The sequence below is a fragment of the Arachis ipaensis genome, chromosome B04 (assembly GCF_000816755.2).
Source record: "Arachis ipaensis cultivar K30076 chromosome B04, Araip1.1, whole genome shotgun sequence".
NCBI classification, from domain to species: Eukaryota; Viridiplantae; Streptophyta; class Magnoliopsida; order Fabales; family Fabaceae; genus Arachis; species Arachis ipaensis.
This window is the reverse complement of record NC_029788.2, coordinates 14,010,130-14,029,763: the sequence shown is the minus strand read 5'-3', so window position 1 is coordinate 14,029,763 and position 19,634 is coordinate 14,010,130. Positions and strand designations below refer to the sequence as shown.

General features: G+C 36.0%; 1 protein-coding gene across 2 annotated transcripts; it reads left to right on the top strand.

The window, feature by feature from the left end:
- On the top strand, positions 2,334–3,982 carry LOC107637606. 2 transcript variants are annotated; one of them, XM_016341003.2, is made up of 3 exons: positions 2,334–2,592; positions 2,698–2,805; positions 3,280–3,982. In XM_016341003.2, the coding sequence occupies exons 1-3, from the start codon at positions 2,557–2,559 to the stop codon at positions 3,691–3,693; spliced, it is 558 nt and encodes a 185-aa protein (XP_016196489.1). In that variant the 5' UTR covers positions 2,334–2,556; the 3' UTR covers positions 3,694–3,982. The 2 variants fall into 2 exon arrangements, with proteins under 2 accessions (XP_016196489.1, XP_020976480.1); XM_021120821.1 differs by having other exon boundaries at positions 2,334–2,597.

The following is a 19,634-nucleotide window of genomic DNA, read 5'->3' as shown; positions in this document are numbered from 1 at the left end:
TAAAATAAATAAAATAAATGTTTTATATTTTAAAATAAATAATTTGTAGTATTTTTACTAAAATGCACCGTATCTCTTATTTTATTTATAGTATAAATGAAATAAGAATGCAAACGAGATAAGGCACAAAACAATGTGGCCGTATTACTTTTGTACACATGGTGTATAACTGTCTTTTTTCATTTACAGTGTAAACGAAATACGTGCACTTTTATTTATAAGAGTGGAGGAGGCCTATATATATGTATTTCGTCCACAACGCCTATTGAGTCCTTATTACATCAATTTCTTCAACTTTTCTCCTACTTTTACCTTTTTCTAACTAAATTTTCAAATTACTACGAGATTATGGCGTATGCTGATGCATATGATGCGGACATCAACCGACTGAACGCGACATGACACATTGTTGGGGCAGCTGACTTTGAAGTTGGTATTGTTTTTTATTTTATGTTTATGTTAAAGCATACGTGTGTAGCCATACTTAGGATACTTTTATAGTAGTATGCAGTATATGTTACGCGAATGAATATATTGTTAGCAATGGTTTAATGATAGTGTATGGTTTTCGACATACTTTGAAATGGATTTGTTATTTAGATGTTTATTTAGGTTTGTTTTTCTTTAAACATAGTTATTAAGTATCTGTTTATTAATTTAGTTATTAATTATTTAACTAGGCACTTTATTGTTTCAGGACAACAACTCTGCAGTGCTTGTAGCAACTTAGGCATCTTATTGTATGACTCCTCCAAATCGCCGTATATCTATGCAATTGCCTTTTGTTCTGCTATCCAGACCTTTCTATACGAGGGTTTGAAGTGATAGCTTTGTCTAACTGTACCTTGTAGTACAGCGATGCTGACGGATGGGTTGGACTTATCATTGGCAGAATGACACGGCAGATGAGGCTGCTGTCCAACTGTCGATGGTCTTGAGACACAGTTGGTGCTAAACACGTGTGCGCTCCTCCAACACTACGGCCTACACACCTCCCTAATGAAATAACACACACATGGTTGGCATTTACACAAAATATAACAATGATAAATGATATTAATTACACCACAGTTAAACGAGGCCTCGCCAATATCCGAAATTCTATCGGAGGGAAATACGGAGACTCCACAGGCATCCAGCTGCATATTATCGGCAAAGAACATGGTAATTTAATCGGTTCGACTCCACTACTCGGTACTAAACACTTCTACGGATGCTGTAATTCTTCATGTCCTGCATCCTTGCATCTATAATCTTAAATATGTGGCCAACCCTAAACTCCACACCACCGTCTAAGTTGTAATCATCTTCACCCGTGTTGGAAAACAGAGTTTTCTCGCACATCGCGTCTAGATCCAACGTCTGATAGTTATTGGGTACAGCTGATAAGGCCGAAATTGGTTACAAGGCAGGAAGAAGATACCGAACTGATACTTCCACTGGCGTCTCGGCTACAAACTCTTCCTCGTTATCATCTTCAGAAGAACCACTATCGTTGCTATTCGCAACATATTACTCGTCGGATTCCTCACCATCCACATCCATGTCTTCCACTGGACTCGCAACGTGTATTAGTGGGGATGTGAGAGGTGGGTCATCCTGTACGAAATCCGAGTGGTCATATTCATTGCCACCAAAATCACCGACCTCCGCAAAAAGCTACATAACTTGTTCCACCATGATTCTCCCATGAATGTCAAACATAAGCCACACATGCTCGTCTCTATGGAGCCAAAACAGACAAAACTAGAAAACTCTATTTCCCATCAGTGCTACTCCACCATTCTTATCTCTTTTCTCTCACTACCACGAACGCTACTCAATATCAGACTCTTCAATTTAGACAAAGAACCAACTCGCCAGGTGCACAATAGAATGAGATTATCACACTCAAATATGATTCTGGTGTCACTATTTCTCATATAAAAATTATGATACACACTTACAACCACATATCTACCACCACTAGACATTTTGGCTTATTTTTCAGAAGAAAAACGGAGGAGATGAAGAAATGAGATGTTTGTAAAGAATACAAAAGGTTGCACATCCTTTTATAGTTGCGAAAAATTTGTCATAATGTATCTCGTTTACACTGTAAACATTATAATTATTTATGTATCTCATTTACGGTGTAAATGAAATAAATACGTCTAGTGTTTTGTACCTTATCTCATTTATAGCATAAATGTGATACGTGCACTCTTATTTTTTTTATACTATAAACGAGATAAGTGATACGGTGTATTTTAGTAAAAATGTTACAAATTGTTTATTTTAGAAAATAAAACGTTTATTTTATTTATTTAAAAAAAAAATCCTTTCTTTCACCTATTTGAAAAAAATAAAAGAAAATCCGGCGTATATGGCCCACTGGACAATAATCCCCTTAAAGGGTAGCAGCATTCTGATGCAAACCATCGTTTTTTTACTATAAATAGAAAAGATTTGAACGTTTTCTTTCACACAGAAAAGCTTTCTCCCGCCAAATGAAGGATCACCAACTCCAAACACCACTGAAGCTCTCTCTCTCTACTCGCTCCGCAGAGAATCACCATGCCAAATCCAAAGTTCCCTCTTCCAAGAAATCTAGTAAGGCACGCCTTGTGAACCCTAATCGCTCGCATTTCCCCCGTTTTCTTCTTCATTTTTCCTTTTCTCACATTCCATTCTTCTGTCTCTTCTCTTTCGAGCCAGATCACCCGCAAGAACTTGAATGCAGAATTCACTTGCGTTTCTGAGGATTCCGTGGACTCCTCACCGATCTCTGAGATCTCCTACCTAAACCACAACGATGATGCTAAGGTAAGTTCGAATCTGAGTATTTCTACCTTTTTTTTTTCTTTTTTATTTAAACGCAAATTTCATAAGCGGTTTTCGTAATTTTTCTGTTCTTTTATCTAATTTAAGTTTTACTTGAAAATATTCTGTGTGTGGTTGTTTTGTGGCTCAACTCTCACTCTTAGATCTGTTTATTTATCGCTAATATTTGTGATAATTTCTGTAATTAGATTCTAATTTAAGCATAGTTCAATGCTTTTATGTGCATAAAATTTTATGATCTTCAATGTAATTTAAGCAGACTTGAAAATTTTTCGGTGTGCATGTTGTGTGTAATTATTTATGTGATACATTTCTTAGATGTGTTGAATTTTCACTAGAGCGATTCTTATTAGGCATATTGCAACTGTTTTGATTCTGACGAAAGGAATACGAACATATAGTGGAGGATTTACCTGATTCAAATTGTTGATAATATATTTGATGTTTCTATTTCAGACCTTATTGGAAGAAACTCCTTCCATGACCTTGCTTCCAACGGATACAACTCTGTCTGAAATTACCAATGATGTAACAGGAAGTGGTTCAACTATTGATGACTGTGAGTTGGATGGTTTCAAGTTCAATTCTGTGGAGGCAGAGATTGCTCTTAATTTCCTCAAAAAATCAAAAGTTCATCTCCTCAAGTCCTCCAATGTTGCTCCGCACTATAGGAAGCTGATTGGTGAAATAATTGAGTATACCATACAGGATCTCAGCACAAAGAACATGCCAGAGGACACAGACTGCTTTAACAAAGTGTCATCAGAAAAAATTCGAACGGTATTTCTATGCTTCTTCGTTTGGATAATTGTCGTGTGGTTTATGCTTTTCTTCAATTCAGGTATTCCAAGTGGAGTGGTGCCGACTTGAATTGTTTCGCTGTGGTTGATATTCATATAGACTGCTCTCACCTAAAATACCAGAATGTGAGACTGCTTTAACAGAATTACCTATCTTTGAGTTTGCTACTCACCACATAATTCCTGGGTACGGATCAGGATGCATTTATTCTTTTGGACCCTTGTCTAGGTTATCGTTTCTTTTAACTTTTTTCTAATACTATAATTCAAGTGTTATTCTCCACTGAAAAAACAGGTGTTATGTTATACATTAGATCCATCAAGATCATGTTTTACTGCAGAAATATTTTAACAGTTTCTAAGCAATTTAATTATGAATTTGTTGCTACCTTTATTTGTTTCATCATGTCTTGACGACGTGCTGTTATCTGATATAGCTTAGGCCATACCCTATAAGCAATATGTATTTAGATATTTAACAAAACTCAGTTAGTCAGAACTTTTTAATACAGTTAGTGGTGGTTAGTTAGTTTGGCAGAGCTGGTAATTCTGTTAGTTATATATGGAAGTTAGTTATGTAAGAACACATGTATATAAGGATAGAATTCTTCCACTAAGCACTATTTATTGAAAAGATCCTCCGACATTCATTGGTTGGAATTTACTTTCCAACCCCTTTGTTTCATGTGATAGTAAAATTTATATTAGATAACCCAGCCAAAACTTTGATTTTGTGCCTCACATTTTAAAGTGTTTCAATTTTTTACTTATGTTTAATTATTAACGATTAGTTATTACTTAATTTTGTACTTATCCTTTCTACACGAGCTATTATATGTACTACTCTTCATATATACTAAGAGGGGTACACTTTATTTTGTAATTTTTTTTTGTTGTCTTATTATTATTATTTTATCGATTTTTAGCAAATCGGAAGTGGTTCGATATCTAGTGGTCTGGGAGCGAAACCTACTCATCTGTGAGTACTAATTTTCTAAAGTGCATCAAAAAATCTTTTCGATGAAATAAAAGAAAAGGAAATCTGAAAGATAAACAAAATAAACTTTGAAAATAAATTGACTGGAATGGAAAGAAATTGCATTGAAGGTAAATAAAGCAATAAATTGCCTTCGACAAGATCAAAGGACTTTGAAATCGAAAATAAAGTGCTAAATCTTAAAAGAAAACAGAAAGAGCAAATTTGCTTGAAAGATAAATTTGTAGAAAAAGTAAAGGTTACAGAAAATGTGAATATAATTTAAAAATAGTGGAAGGAACCCTACAGAAAAAAATGACTCAAATGCAGACTCAGAAAGTCCTTAGGATGTGAGTGTGCTTGAGTGTTTTTCTGAAGCAAAGTTTCAACCCCTTCATTGATCTTTCATCTATTTATAAGAATCTTTGACCAATCAGATTCAAAAGTAACTCCGACGCATGCTAGTCTTCGAATAACTATTCCCGCTCCTTTTGCCTAATATGAGTAACCGCTAAAAATAACCTTCGAAAAACTTTAATTCTTCGACTAAGCACACTGACCAGCTCCTCGACTGAATACGTCGAATAACTCTCGCTTCACATTCCTTGACAAAACCCTTTTCGATACGAGCTTTATTCTTTGAAATACAAACTCTTTAGATCTTGAATATAGTATTTCTCAAAATTCAGTACTTTTGATCAACAAATTGCCCCCTTAGGATTAATGTGTTTTTCGACAACATTTTAAAATGAAACACTTAATTCTATCTTCTCTAACTTTGCCACTATAATCAATTAATTTGTTTTAAATGAAATTTATTAATTTTCATTTATTTGTACCCACTCTGACACGTGCCCCACTATTAACTATTTCTCTTCCTTCCACCACACCTTCTCAAAGAAATTTTTTAATTTCAAAATTTAAAATACGAAATATGAAACGGCAGCACAACTCTTTCATTTTACTTAACAAAATTTTCATTGTTACTCAACATTAACTTTCTGTCTCCCAATTTTCACCTTTCTTTTTAAGCACTTTTTGCCATTTCTGAACCTTTCTACGCAAATTTTTCCCTCCATAAACAAATCAATCATCAGAACTCCCTTCGCGTATTCACCAATGGCTTCTTCTTCTGCTCCAAAAACCTTATCTGCCCAAGACAAAGGCAAAGGTCCCATAACTGAAACCTTTGAACAACTTGATTTGGAGGTTTTGAATCGATTCAATGATATTATCATTGAAGATCCCAAACATCTGCCTAAAGACAAAAGGATTCTTATCCCTTTCACTGTCGATGAGAAAACTTGCTATTTTGTTGATCCTTTACAAACCTTGGAGCATACCAAAAAGAATGCCCATGTCTTTTCCGGTGTTGAAGGAGAAGACTTACTCAATAAGCAAGACCTTTTCATTGCCCCCTTCATTGATCACAAAAAACCTTTCAGAAACAACCCAAAAATCACCACCCGAGGAGCTGACTTTCTTTCCTGGTATCAACGCCTCGAACCATCAAGAGGTGACGCTTGGAAGGCATAAGGTATCTACGACCTTCTTTGTCTCTCCCATTTCACACCTACCAGACACCACTGGATGATTGGGGCTGTGTTGTGTTTCTGGAACAAAACCACTAATAATTTTCATCTTCCTTGCGGAATGGTGGGGCCCATACTATTCGATGTTGCCGCCATTACTGGACTTTCGATAAACTATTCTGAGGCAACATTCGAAACAAAACCAACTCGAACCTGTCAGATAGTTCAAAAGAACTCTTACAATGACTTCATTCATTACCACATGGGTCATGAAAACGATCTTATGACTGTTGAGAAAAGTGTTGCCTTCTTATACTACTGGCTAAATGCTATCATCTTTTGCTCGAGGAGTGTTCAGATGCAGAAATTATTCCTCCCATTGGCTGCCTTCATGAAGGTCACAAATTTAACTTGGCCAAATTGATTTTGAGAAATTTATATGATCAATTAGGGCACCTAGTTGACTGCCTTTGAAACAAATCCTCAATCAATGTGGGTGGTCCCCTTTGGCTTCTACAAATCTGGTTAAATGCTATTTTTGAAAAATTCATGAAGCAAGATGGGGGCAACGTTTCGGAGAAATAACATATTGAAGGCTCTCAATTAGTCCCTTTACAACCGAACTTCAAGGATGCCACTCCGATTGAAGACCTCTTCTGGGCTGTATTTTCACTACTCTTGCAAAAGTTTTCAGAATGAGGATTTTACGTTTATCCATTTTCTACGTTGAAATTGTGGACCACCTTGGTTCGAACGTCGCATTTTTTCCAATGATGATGAAAATCACGTGGCAAGTGCAACTTGGGTAAATTTTCTTGCTGTTTAGGTATTTTCGATAGGAATACCTCAATACAAGAAAGAAATTTAAGGTAACTCTCCATGCTCCCCTTATGTCGCAAGACAAATAGGCTTTTCTCAAGCTATTCCATCGCTTGTCACTCAAAAACACAATGCTCTCTGTCATTTCGAATTCAAATCAAGAAAAGATATCCAAAGATGTCTTGGAGTCAACCAGACACATCGAAGCAACTATTCCCACTTGTCTTATGTTCGTAGTGCCTTCATCACTAAGTCTTTCATCGAGTGGTGGAACAATTACTACTCTCGATACAACCGTATCTTGGATGAGATCAAAGAATCTTCAATAAAAACTCTCCAGGTAATACAACCTAGACAACCAAAACAAAAGGCCCAGAAGATTTCAACCAAAACCTCAAAACCTGTAAAGGTAAACACTTGATCGATTCTTCCTAACGAAATTTGATCATTGTATATATTTTAATACACCTTATATTTACTGTTCGATTTCTGATTTAGAAACAATTATTAAGTGAAAGCACCTCTGACGAGAACCAACAATTATCTCGATCGAATCTTTTTTCCACATCTTTCGATAGTTTAGATTCAGAAGATTCATCGGAGACTTCCTCATTCCTACTTCTCCAACAAAGAAAATCTACTCAGGTACAACTATTTTTCGATTTAAACTTTTCTCATCGATCTCGAATTGTTTTACTCACAAAAATTTCTACCATGACAAAGGTTGTGGAGGCTGCTCGATCCATCCCTTCCTCACCGATTGCATAAATCAGTCTAAAAAAACAAGGAGACCAACATGGATTAGAACTTCAAGAATCGCACTCCTCTATTCCAACAATCATCATGGCTGATCCCATCCAAATTTTCTTCTAACAATTTTCGAAGAACCAAACTTGGTGGATATGAGCCAAGAAAAATCCCCAACTCCTCAAGCTGTAAACACTTCTCCTCCTTCTTCTCCTATTAATGCGGATTTCATTATCAAATCTCCGATTTCACAAACCCTCATTTCACCTGTTCGAGAAACCAGAAAGACTACACATTCTCCACAAAAAATAGCAAGTCCAATAAAACCAACTAAACCATCTTCCTCACAAGGTCCCGAACTTTCGAAAGAGACCCTACTCATTACCCCCGAACTTCAGGATGCTGACTTGGCTAATCTAGTAGCTGTCTTGACTAAAATCACTCAAGAAGAAGAAATTCCTGCCTCGAGTCCAATTACTGAAGGTTTACCAACATCAAATCTTCATGAAAATCTCAACTCCAAAACACTCAAGCAATCAGCTTCTCTTTTTAGGATGTTAACCTACACTGCTGACGAATGGGTTGCACAACATGATTTGAACAGCCTTTTATCTAACATCTTGAGTTCTTCTCTTGAATTCTAGGTTTCACCTGAATTTTCCTCCACAGTGAGAAGATTTACCAGAGTTTCAAACAACTTTTCTATCGCTCAAGACAGAATAAAGGAAGCCAAAGAAAAAACAACAAAGATCAAAACAGAATCAAAAGAAATGGGCGTTGTCTACCAATCGATTCAAAAGTCGTACAAAGAGTTTGACCTAAGAATTGCCCAAGCTACTACCATTCAAGCCTATTTTGACAAGCGAAAAGAAGAACTCAAAAGGGAACTTGCCAGGATTCAGGAGAAAGAAGCTGAATTGGCAGGGCCTTATGCTGCAGCACAACAAAAAAACAAGATCTCTTCAAAGAACTTTGCAAAGTAGAAACTAAATAAGAAGAGATCAACAGAAGATATGACAGGGTATAAAACAAAGAGCATGATGAAGTCGAAGCTTATTCTTCCCTCAATGGTGAAAGAGTTCAACTTTGAATGGAACTCAAGGAGCTATTAGCTCCTCACTTGCCCAAAATTTGATATATTGTTTGAACTGAATTTTTATTTCATCTGTACTTTTCTCTAAATACTACTTTCTATGCATCGATATTGCTTCAAGTATTTTCCATTTATCAATTTCACTATATTGCCAGAATCAATATCTTTAATGCAATATGCATTCCCGGAATACAAATCGATTACCTGAAAATGTCCTTCCCAATTATGGGACCATTTACCGAAAAATTTTGACTTCTTTTCTATTGGTAAAATAACTTTTAAAACTAACTCTCCCATACTAAAGCACTTCTCTTTTACTCAACAATTATAATTTCGAGCAATATTATTCTTCTGATAAATCATATTCTCAAGTGCTAAAATACATTCTTAATTTAAATCATTCAACTCATCATACATCACATTCCAATAATCTTCAATCGGTAAATCGTCTTGCCTCGTTACTTTTAAAGTTTTAAGATTAATCTCTAATGGCAACACTGCATAATGGCCATACACCAATTTATAAGGAGACGTATTCGTCGACCCTCTAGGTGAATTTCGATAAGCCCACAATACTTGGCTTAAAATCTCATGCCAAGTTCGAGGTTTTTGACCGATTTGCTTCTTAATCAAATTGATCAATATTTTATTCGCTGCCTCAACCTGACCATTTGCTTGTGCATAATATGGAGTTGAAGTTATCATAGTAATGTTTCTCGAGGCAGTAAACTTTTTAATACGTTGATCAGTAAACATAGTCCCCTAATCAATACTCAAGGTTTGAGGAATTCCAAATCGATGAATTATGTATTCCTCTATGAAGTCAATAATTTCATTTTGTCTTGCCTCTATTAAAGGAATAGCTTCAACCCACTTTGTAAAATAATCAATTGCCACTAGGATAAATTTATGATTCTTCGATGAAGATGGGTGTATTATTCCAATCAAATCCAAAGCCCATCCTCAAAATAGCCATGGATTAATAATGGAATTATCTCAGAGGCTGAAATCTATTGCATCACTCTGTGTCGTTGGCACTCCTGACATGCTTTCGCATAATCAATACAGTCTTTGATCATAGAGGGCCAATACACTTGATCTCGTCGAAGTACCCATTTCATTTTCATTCCAGCCTAATGGGTACCACATATTCCTCTATGAACTTCTCCAAGAGCAATATCTTTATCCGATTGACTTAAACACCTGGAAAGGCTACCATCGATGCCTTTCTTGTATAACTCATCAGCCATCAATACAAAATTCATTGCTTTTAATTTAATTTTTCAATCCACCCAAATATTGGAATTTTTCAAATATTCAGCAATTGGTTTTCTCCAATCATCATCATTCCATTCGTTTAGAATCAAAGCCTCTCTTTCTTCGATGGGTACCAGAATTTGACGAACTTTTTCCAATTTCTCCAACGTCTCAGGGAGTATTTTATATCTCGATGCAATTTGGGCCAACTCATTAGCAATTTTATTTCGAACCCTTAGAATGCGAACTAGAGACACTTTTCCAAAAGACACTAACAACTCCCATGCTATCGATAAATACTTTTGTAACTTCTCGTTATTGCACTTGAACTCTTTAGATAACTGCTTCAAAACCAATTGGGAATTCCCAAGGATTTGAACATCCAATGCTCCTTTACCAATCAACATTTCTAAACCCAATATCAAGTCCTCATATTTGCGACATTATTCGAACAAGGATATTTTAATCCAAAAAGAAATTCTGATGGGGAACCTTCCGAAGAAATAATCAAAATCCCAACTCCAGTACCATCTTTGTGTTTCGAACCGTCAAAATATAGTTTCCAACAATCGGAAACTACATCGACTATATTTGCCTCCTGGTCATTAAGATTGTTTAGTCGATCGACTAGAAAATCTGCAATGACCTGACTTTTCACAGCCTTGGCTGGCACATATTGCAAATCGAACTTCGTTAAAGCAAGCATTCACTTTCCTAACTGACCTCTTAACATAGGATAAGATAACATATATTTTATCAAATCTGTCTGTGCAATCACTTTCACATTTTTAGCAACCATATAACATTTCAACTTTGTACAAGCATAGTATAAAGTCAAACACAACTTTTCAATAGGAGAATATCTTGTCTCGATATCGGTTAGTACTCTACTTAGATATAAATAGCTCTTTCACATCCATCCTCATCATCCTGAGCCAACATGGATCCAATAGTACTTGTAAATGCTGCAATATACAACTTTAAAGGTTCATGAGAACAGACCGTTGCCATCACTGGTGCTTTGGACAAGTAAGTTTTGACTGATTCAAATTGAGATTCATCTTTAAGCTTAACCAAAGATGCAAAAATTTAAGTTCGGCCAAAAAGTTTTGATATGAACCGTCGAAGGTAATTAACCTTCGCAAGAAAAGATTGTACTTCCTTTTTTGACTTAGGAGGGGGAAAATCTAGAATTGCTTTAGCTTTATTTTGATCAATAGCAATTCCCTTCTTATGAACAATAAACCCCAAAAAATTTTCTGTAGACACACCGAATGCACACCTCAAAGGATTCATTTTTAACCCTTTTTTACGCATTGTGATAAATGCTTGCTTTAAATGATCGAGATGTTGGTTAATCGAATTCGATTTAATCATAACATCATCAATATATACTTCCATGAACTTCTCGATAAACTCATGAAAAATGGTATTCATGGCACGTTGGTACGTTGCACCAGCATTTTTCAAACCAAAAGGCATTACTACCCATTCATATGTCCCTAATGCCCAGGACATCGAAAGGCAATTCTCGATACATCATCCTCCTCGGAAATGAAGATTTGGTTATATCCCGAATAACCATCTATAAAACTTAAGATTTTATTGCCTGCAACAGAATTGATCAACATATCTGCTATGGGCATAAAGTATTCATCTTTTGGAGTAGTATTGTTTAAATCTCGAAAATCAATACATACTCGTAGCTTTCCATTATTTTTCATTACTAGAACAATATTCGATACCCATTCAACATAGTGAGCGGATCGAATGAATTTTGCTTTAATCAATCGCTTAATTTCCTCTTTAATTTTCTGATTGATTTCAGGAGCAAAACCTCGAGGAGTTTGCTTCACTGGTCGAGCAAATGATTTCAATGCTAATCGATGTTCTACAAGAGAATGATCAAGACCAGGCATCTCATGATAATCCCAAACAAAATTTTTATATTCAACTAAAAGTCTTAACAACTTTGTTCAAAATGGTTCATCAAGATTCTTACAAACATAAGTAAGTCGAACATCATCATCAGATCCTAAATTAATTTCTTCAAGAGGATCTTGCGATTCGAAACCCTTTATAACGTCATCATATTTTAGTGAATATTTTTCAAAACCTAAAGGCTCCAAATCATAAATGCAATCAAAGGATAAATCAATAGGCTCATTTGAAATAAAACAAACTTTATTATTAACTAGATCAACAATTGAATCATTTTCAGTACAATGGGATTTGGCTATATCAATAGTAGCTTGATTGATAACACTATCATGAATAGAAAAATAATATGAACTTAAACCATGACTAAATTTGATTGAAAGAATTAAATCTGTCCTACTAATTTAAAATACTGAATTAAAATTCATACATGATTTGACCTCATCAGAAGAATCACCTTTATTTTTAACGGAATGAAAACTACTTATATAATTATTTAAAGTTACAAGGTTATTCGAGACATCTTGTTCATTATCCATGAAGAGATGTCTTCGAACCACCACCTACGCAGATTAACAATCCCAACCAGTTGGAGGAACATCAAGTTGTGGATAATGGAGTCTCACATTCAGACCCTCTGAAGTCAAGAAATAACCTTCACAATTGTATGAGTTGAGCTCCCTATTGACATTTAAAGTCTTTAGTTTATTATTATACACCTTGAAATCAACATGCAGTTGTTCAACATATAAACTCGAATCAGCCTTGATCACTTTGGGTTTTTCTTCATCTATCCACAAAAGAACACTTTGATGCACGGTTGATGGTACAGCTCCAACACCATGGATCCAATTACGTCCCAATAACGCATTATAACTGGCCTTCGATGATACAACCACAAAGACAGTATTTTGATAAGAAGATCCACCTTGCACACAAGAGTCACTAACCCTTTTGCATGAGTAGATACTCCAGTATACTCAGTTACCAAAATGTTGGTTGGGATCAGATCATCATGATGCTTCCCTACCTTCATTAACATTCTTTCTGGCAATAAACTTATTGCCGCTCCTCCATCAATTAAAACCTTATTCACCTTGATTCCACTCATAGAAGTTGTGATATGCAATGGACGAAGATGAAATTTTTGTTTTTCAGTAAGCCTCTGGAAATAGCCTGGTTCATCCTCGTATCGAATGAATGAGAAAACCTCCTCATCTTCTACATCATAGTCTTCACACGGATTCCCTTCATATTCTCCCAGATACTCAGTTGGGATTATCGAAATAGTGCTCACCATCTCATCATCGCCTTCTTCAAAATACTCCTCATCTAAATCAGCATATTTCTCTTTATTAACCTTTGGGGATATCATCACAGCCTTTCCTTTATCAAGTTTGGTAGGAGATCGAATCTCTTTCGAGTATGTTTCCCCATCAGCTGGGAATACTACCCAGGAATGAACAGAAGGAGTTATTCCATTGGCTTCGTCACTCTGAGACACCCTTGGTACTTGACGTCTACCCCTTTCCTCTATGATTTTCTTTGGCTAGACCTCGGAAATAAGGACAACGACCTCGAGGGGGACCTTGATGGCCCCATTGTGGATTACGCTTGTATTAAGCTTCTCTATTACGAAATTTTTGGCAATTTCGTATCCACTGGACACCTAAATCCTGTGAACGGCTCAAAGGTGTAGAAAGATTTCTTTGAGAGACACCAGAGCTCTGTCCCTCTACTCTTCGACTTGGGTGTCTCTGTCGAACATGCTCTTCTTTATGAGCCAATTCTTTCTTCATTCTTTCTTTCTCAAAAATTGCTGCAGCTTTATCATCAAAGACTGCATTACATCGAGGACACTGAGATACATCCCGATATTTCAATTTTTGTTGCATTAAAAACTCCAACAACCTATCACCAACTCCAAGATAAATCGCTCGAACATTAGACTCGAAGTCCCCCAGAGCAGTATCAAAGTCATAAGAGAAACCAACCATATTAACACCAAAATATGGTTAAGCAAAACTAGCTCCAGCATCGAAGGGATCAGAATTAACCTTTATTTCTTTCTTTCCATCATCGATTTCAAGCTTCCCTCCATGATTACTTCTTGTATTAAGTCCCTGAAATAGACACAATTATTATTCGAATGGCTAGTTGCTTGATGAAACTTACAATAAGGTTTTTCCTTTAAATCTTTTATCGAAAGCAAAATCCTGCCTTCTGGCAAGATTATCTGTTTATCTTTAAGCAACATATCAAATATTTGGTCTAATTTTAAAATATCAAAACTATACTTTTTTCCACCCTTATGTTTCAAATCATTCGTTTTATCAACATTCGAAATTTTCTTAAGTAAAAAACAAACATAAGATGGCCCTTTCTTTAATTCAGCCAAATCAACCTCTGTTTCAAAATCAAATTCCTCATCCGAGGACTCCATTGTGACATATGACACTTTCTCTTTTCGAGAAAAAGATTTACTTTTCAATTTTTTCTCATTTTTATACTTTTCTTTTTCTTTTCGCATAATTTCAACCTGGCGTATCCTTTTAGTTAAATGGGCCAAATCAAGTATATGAATATTAAGCAACTTTTGGTGCATATAAAAATCTAACCCCATAATTGCTATCTTTACCACCTCACTCTCTGGGAGAGATACATAAAATCGACTCCTAGCATTTTTTAAACGGATCATATAATCATCAATTGTTTCTCCATCATCACGTTTCAAAGCCACCAGGTCGGTAACTGTTACATTCAACTCCCCTTTATAAAATTGTGAGTAGAAAGCACTCTCCAACTATGCCCAAGTTACCATCGAATTAGGCCTAAGATTTGAAAACCAAGTAAATGCATTCTTTGTCAATGAAGAAGGAAAGAACTTCATTTTCAAATTCTCATCATTGGCCAAGTTACCTATCTCGACTAAATATCGAGTACTATGCTCAGTAGTTGATTCACTAACTTCTCCAGCAAATTTTTTAATTATTTTAGGATTTATTACCCTTCAAGGCACCTCTGCCATTTGAACAACAGCAGAAAAAACAGAAATAAAATAGGGTCTATTCATAAAACCCAGATTGGATCCCACCTTATTGAGTACATCCTCAACAATTCTTGTGACTTGATAATACTCACCGCCCTGATTAGCTCGCAATCGAGCCAACACATCATCAGCATTTTGGCCACGACAAATCATTCGAGGATTTTCTCCGCCTATGAGGGCATCATCATTTTCATTTTTAATCAAATTTTCAATGTCTTCATAGTTTCCTTCCATATTCTGCCTGTCACCCTTATCATAATCCACAATTCGAGCGATCCGCTCTACTTGTCTGGCAACATGCTCAAATTTTGTCTCCTGATCCGCCATCATAGGATTCAAGACTGTAGCCAGTTGTTGTGTTAACAAGTTAACTAAATCATGATGACTCTCATCGACATGTCGAAATGCTGCCATCGAATTGGAAGCATTCGATGTAGAGCCGACATAGTAATCTCGAGAATACTCGGGAAATTGTTGTAATGGTTGAACATTATTCGCTCTAACTGTGCTTCCAAATTGAACTGGAGGAGCAAAACCTGGAGGAAGGCCATAAGGAGGCCAACCAGTAGTTACTGGGGGTTGAGTTTGTAATGTGTTACCACGTGGGCATGTATTACGCCCATTATTCCCTATTTGGGAACTAGTAACCACCACACTTTCATTCAACACACTTCTTTCCGGACGTGAAGTCACATCCGCCAAAAATTGTGCAACTATGGGCATACTGTCACTTGCAGATGAACTACCATTTACATTTGAAACTTCATTTGCCATGCGTACAATTCGTCCACTTCTCAATTGCATACACTATTGCAACACAAAACCATTTGACACAGTTAAACTTTGAAACTGTCCCACTAGGGGTGCCAATTTGTTTTATCAATTTTAGCAAATCGAAAGTGGTTCGATATCTAGTGGTTTAGGAGCGAAACCGACTCTTTTGTGAGTACTAGTTTTCTAAAGTGCATCAAAGAATCTTTTTGATGAAATAAAATAAAAAGAAATCTGAAAGATAAATAAAATAAACTTTGAAAAAAATTGACTGGAATAGAAAGAAATTGCATTGAATGTAAATAAAGCAATAAATTGCCTTCGACAAGATCAAAGGACTTTGAAATCGAAAACAAAGTGCTGAATCTGAAAAGAAAATAGAAAGAGTAAATTTTCTTGAAAGATAAATTTGCAGAAAAAGTAAAGGTTACAAAAAATGTAAATATAATTTAAAAACAATGGAAGAAACCCTACAGAAAAAATGACTCGAATGCAGACTCAGAAAGTCCCTGGGATGTGAGTGTGCGTGCTTGATGTAAGACCTCTAAATTTTTAAAAGTTATTAATTAATTATTTATGATGCATTATATTTGTTTAAGACTATATTTTGGAGATTTTTATATAAAAATTGAGTAAACTCTTATTTTTGACTTAGAGTTCTTATAATTAAAAAAATAGTGAATATTTTATATGCCTTAATTTTAAATATTTGTATTTTTAACTTTATGTTATAAATGAAGGAGAATTAATTTATCTATCTTCAATTTTTATTTAATTAGCATTTAATTGAAACTAATTTATAAATTTGTAATTGAAAGGTATTTTAAAGATGGATATTTTATATTTAATTTGATTTTTAATTATTATCCTATCTTTTATTTATTTTATAAAATTACACTACTACACCTAAAATTTTAATAAAATATCTAACCTCACCCTAATTTTATCTAAACCTAATTTTCTACCCTTACCCACGCTAACAGACACACGTCGCACCCTTTCTCACTCATGGTTACCCACTCAACACACACTCAACACCTGAAGAAAAAAAGAAAGAAAAGAAACGAAGAAAAAAGAAAGAAAAGAAGAAGAGGGAAGTGGGGCCGCAGAGAGCAAGGAGAGGGAGAAGAAGGGAAGGCGGCACGGTGGGCGTCACTACCACCGTCACTGCTGCTGCTGACAGAAAAGAGAGGAGATATGAGAAGGAAAGAAGGAGCGCGGGGTTGAGGGAGCAGAGAAGTCGTGTTGCCGCTGCACCGCACCTCACCGCCATCATCGCGTTGTCGTCGGACCTTGGAGGGGGACCGCGCCACCGAGTCGTCGCCGCCGAACCGCCCGCGAGTAACAGAACCGCGAAGAGGAAGAGTGCACGAAGAGAGAGAGGGAGCCGATTCTGCCATCCCCGCCACATTCAGCCGCCGTTCCCCGTCGCTGCTCGTGTCGCCGGCGCCGTCCTTGTCTGAACCGTCGGCAGATCCGCCGCTGCTGTAGCTTCTGGCCGCACCTCTGCGTCGCCGGAGCTCCACGCCACCGCTGCCTCCGCCGAAAACCATCTCTGAAGCCTGTTTGCTTGGTAAACTCTAAACCTTGCTTCAGCTTCCTTGTCTATTAAGTCGATTTTCACTGTTAGAGTGGTTGCTTAGGTTGTCTATGTCAGGATATACGGTCACCGTGAGTTTCTCTACCGCCATCCAAGCTGCCACCAAAAGGATCCACCACAGCCTCCTCTGTTCTTGTTTTCAAATCAGAACTGTCCTTTTCCAATTTCAATCTCAATTCTGCTATTTCTGAATATGTAACTCCTCTATCCTTGCTCTGCTCCCATTTTATTCCTCTGCTATGATCTTTTAATTATGACCGCGTATGTCTCTGTTTTAGTTCTGCCAAGGTATGTCTGAGAAATTAAAATTGGTGCTGCTGCCACCGTTTCGGTCACATTAGAATCACTGCTGCTGCCATAAAACAAAAAGGAAAGGGAGTTACTATGTTTAACCTATGTGAATTCAGCTAGTTGAGATAGGGGTTTTCTTAAAATCTATTTTATATTACAGAGTTATGATAAATAGATATCGATGCAAAGAGATTTACTTCTGTAATTATATTTGTCTTATAGATGTGATGGTTTGTTGGACTGAATTACTGGGTGCTTGATTGCGTGAGTGGTGTGTGGTTGTGGATAAAAATCGGTTTGGAATGTCATTTACTTGATTATTAAGAAAGGTGGATTTTCTTGGTTGTAGAGTTTACTTAGTAATATAAATGAAACGATTTTGGAAATAATTTGAGATATGAAAATAAATTGATTCTAGAAGCGATTTGATTGTGAGTTGGTTTGATTTTATGAATGATTTAATATTTGAGCTGATTCGATTTTAAAAAGAGTTTTATTGTTAGAATTGGTTGATTTGAAAATAATTTGACATTGGAACTGGTTCAATTCTGGAAAACGTTTGAGATTTGGAAATGGTTGAGAAAAGGTTTGAGAAATGTTTGGATGGGGCCCGAAAAGGGTGGCAGTGTCCGAGTTTTAGAGGAGATGCTGCCGAAATTTTATAAAATTGAAAGTTTTATTTAAAGTAATTAATTAAAAAGATTTATTTTTAAGCATTATACGTTTTAAGATTGATTTGTCTATCAAAGAAAGAATTTTGTTTTGGAATTGAGATTGTTAATGGACAGAATGAAAAAGGGGATGATGAGGATTTTATTTGAAATATGGCTTTGAAATGAACTTGGAAATGAGATTTGGATTGATGAATAATTATAATGTTGAGAATGTTGAGATGTGAACTTTGAATTATTCACATGGCTTATGAATTTGAAATATCTGAGATACGAGGTTCCCTGGATTAAGTGCCGTGGCTTGCCACCACGTGTACCAGGTTGAAAACTCGATACTCTGTTGACCCTATGACGTAAGTGTGTGACCGGGCACTATATAAATTCCCGGGAATGTTACCCCCATTGAGTAATATTGATTATTTGAGAAAAAGCTATGCATAGACTCTTGGGGATGCACGTCGAGGGACAGTCTAATTACAATTCAAACTTGTCGGGTTGGCTGGATAACCGACAGATGAGCCTCATCAGCCATAGGACATGCATGCATCATATGCATTTGTATGCTTTGCTTGAGTTTGAACTTGTTTTGGTTTGCCTAATTGCTAAACTGTTCGTAACTGATACTTGAACTATTTGCTGTAACTGCTGCCTACTTGTGCTTTCCTTGTCTGCCTTGCCTGTGTTTGTCCTGGCATGCTACATTTGAGATTGAACTTTGGTGCTGAATTAATGACTATGTTGTTTGATTGCGTGGTTGGTTTTTTATTGAGATTTTCTTATAAGAAAGGAAAGGTTTCAGACTTCTGAAAGATTAAACATTGTTTCTTTGAAAAAGTTTCGAACGATTTCTTATTAGTTTTAAAAGATTCATAAGGCAATGATAATCACTGAGCTTGAAAATAGTTTTCTTATTAAATATCTTCTTATGACAACTTTGAAACTCCGTGGTGAGACCGTGTGTTTAGGTTCTCACCTTCTACAGCTTTACCTTTTCAGGAACCGGACGAAGAAGCATTAAGAAGAGTTATATTGCGTTTGGTTTATATGCTGTTGTATTAATTAGATTATTTTCTTCCCTCGTCTTTGTTATTACAAGTTTGTAAGAGGGACAGGAATTGTATGATTTATATGTATAATATATTGAATTATTATGTAAGGAGTCTTGTATATGAATCTATTCCTGTTTTGTATTTTTCTTAAGATAAAGTATTTATCTCTGGTTTTCAAAGAAATCAGTGATATAGTGTCGAATCACAGGCTCCTATTT

Coding starts and splice junctions, on each gene's coding strand:
- LOC107637606 (XM_021120821.1), top strand. CDS start 2,490: ATGAAGGATCACCAACTCCAAACACCACTGAAGCTCTCTCTCTCTACT. Junction 2,598..2,697: donor CTTCCAAGAAATCTAGTAAG/GCACGCCTTGTG, acceptor CTTTCGAGCCAG/ATCACCCGCAAGAACTTGAA. Junction 2,806..3,279: donor ACCACAACGATGATGCTAAG/GTAAGTTCGAAT, acceptor TTTCTATTTCAG/ACCTTATTGGAAGAAACTCC.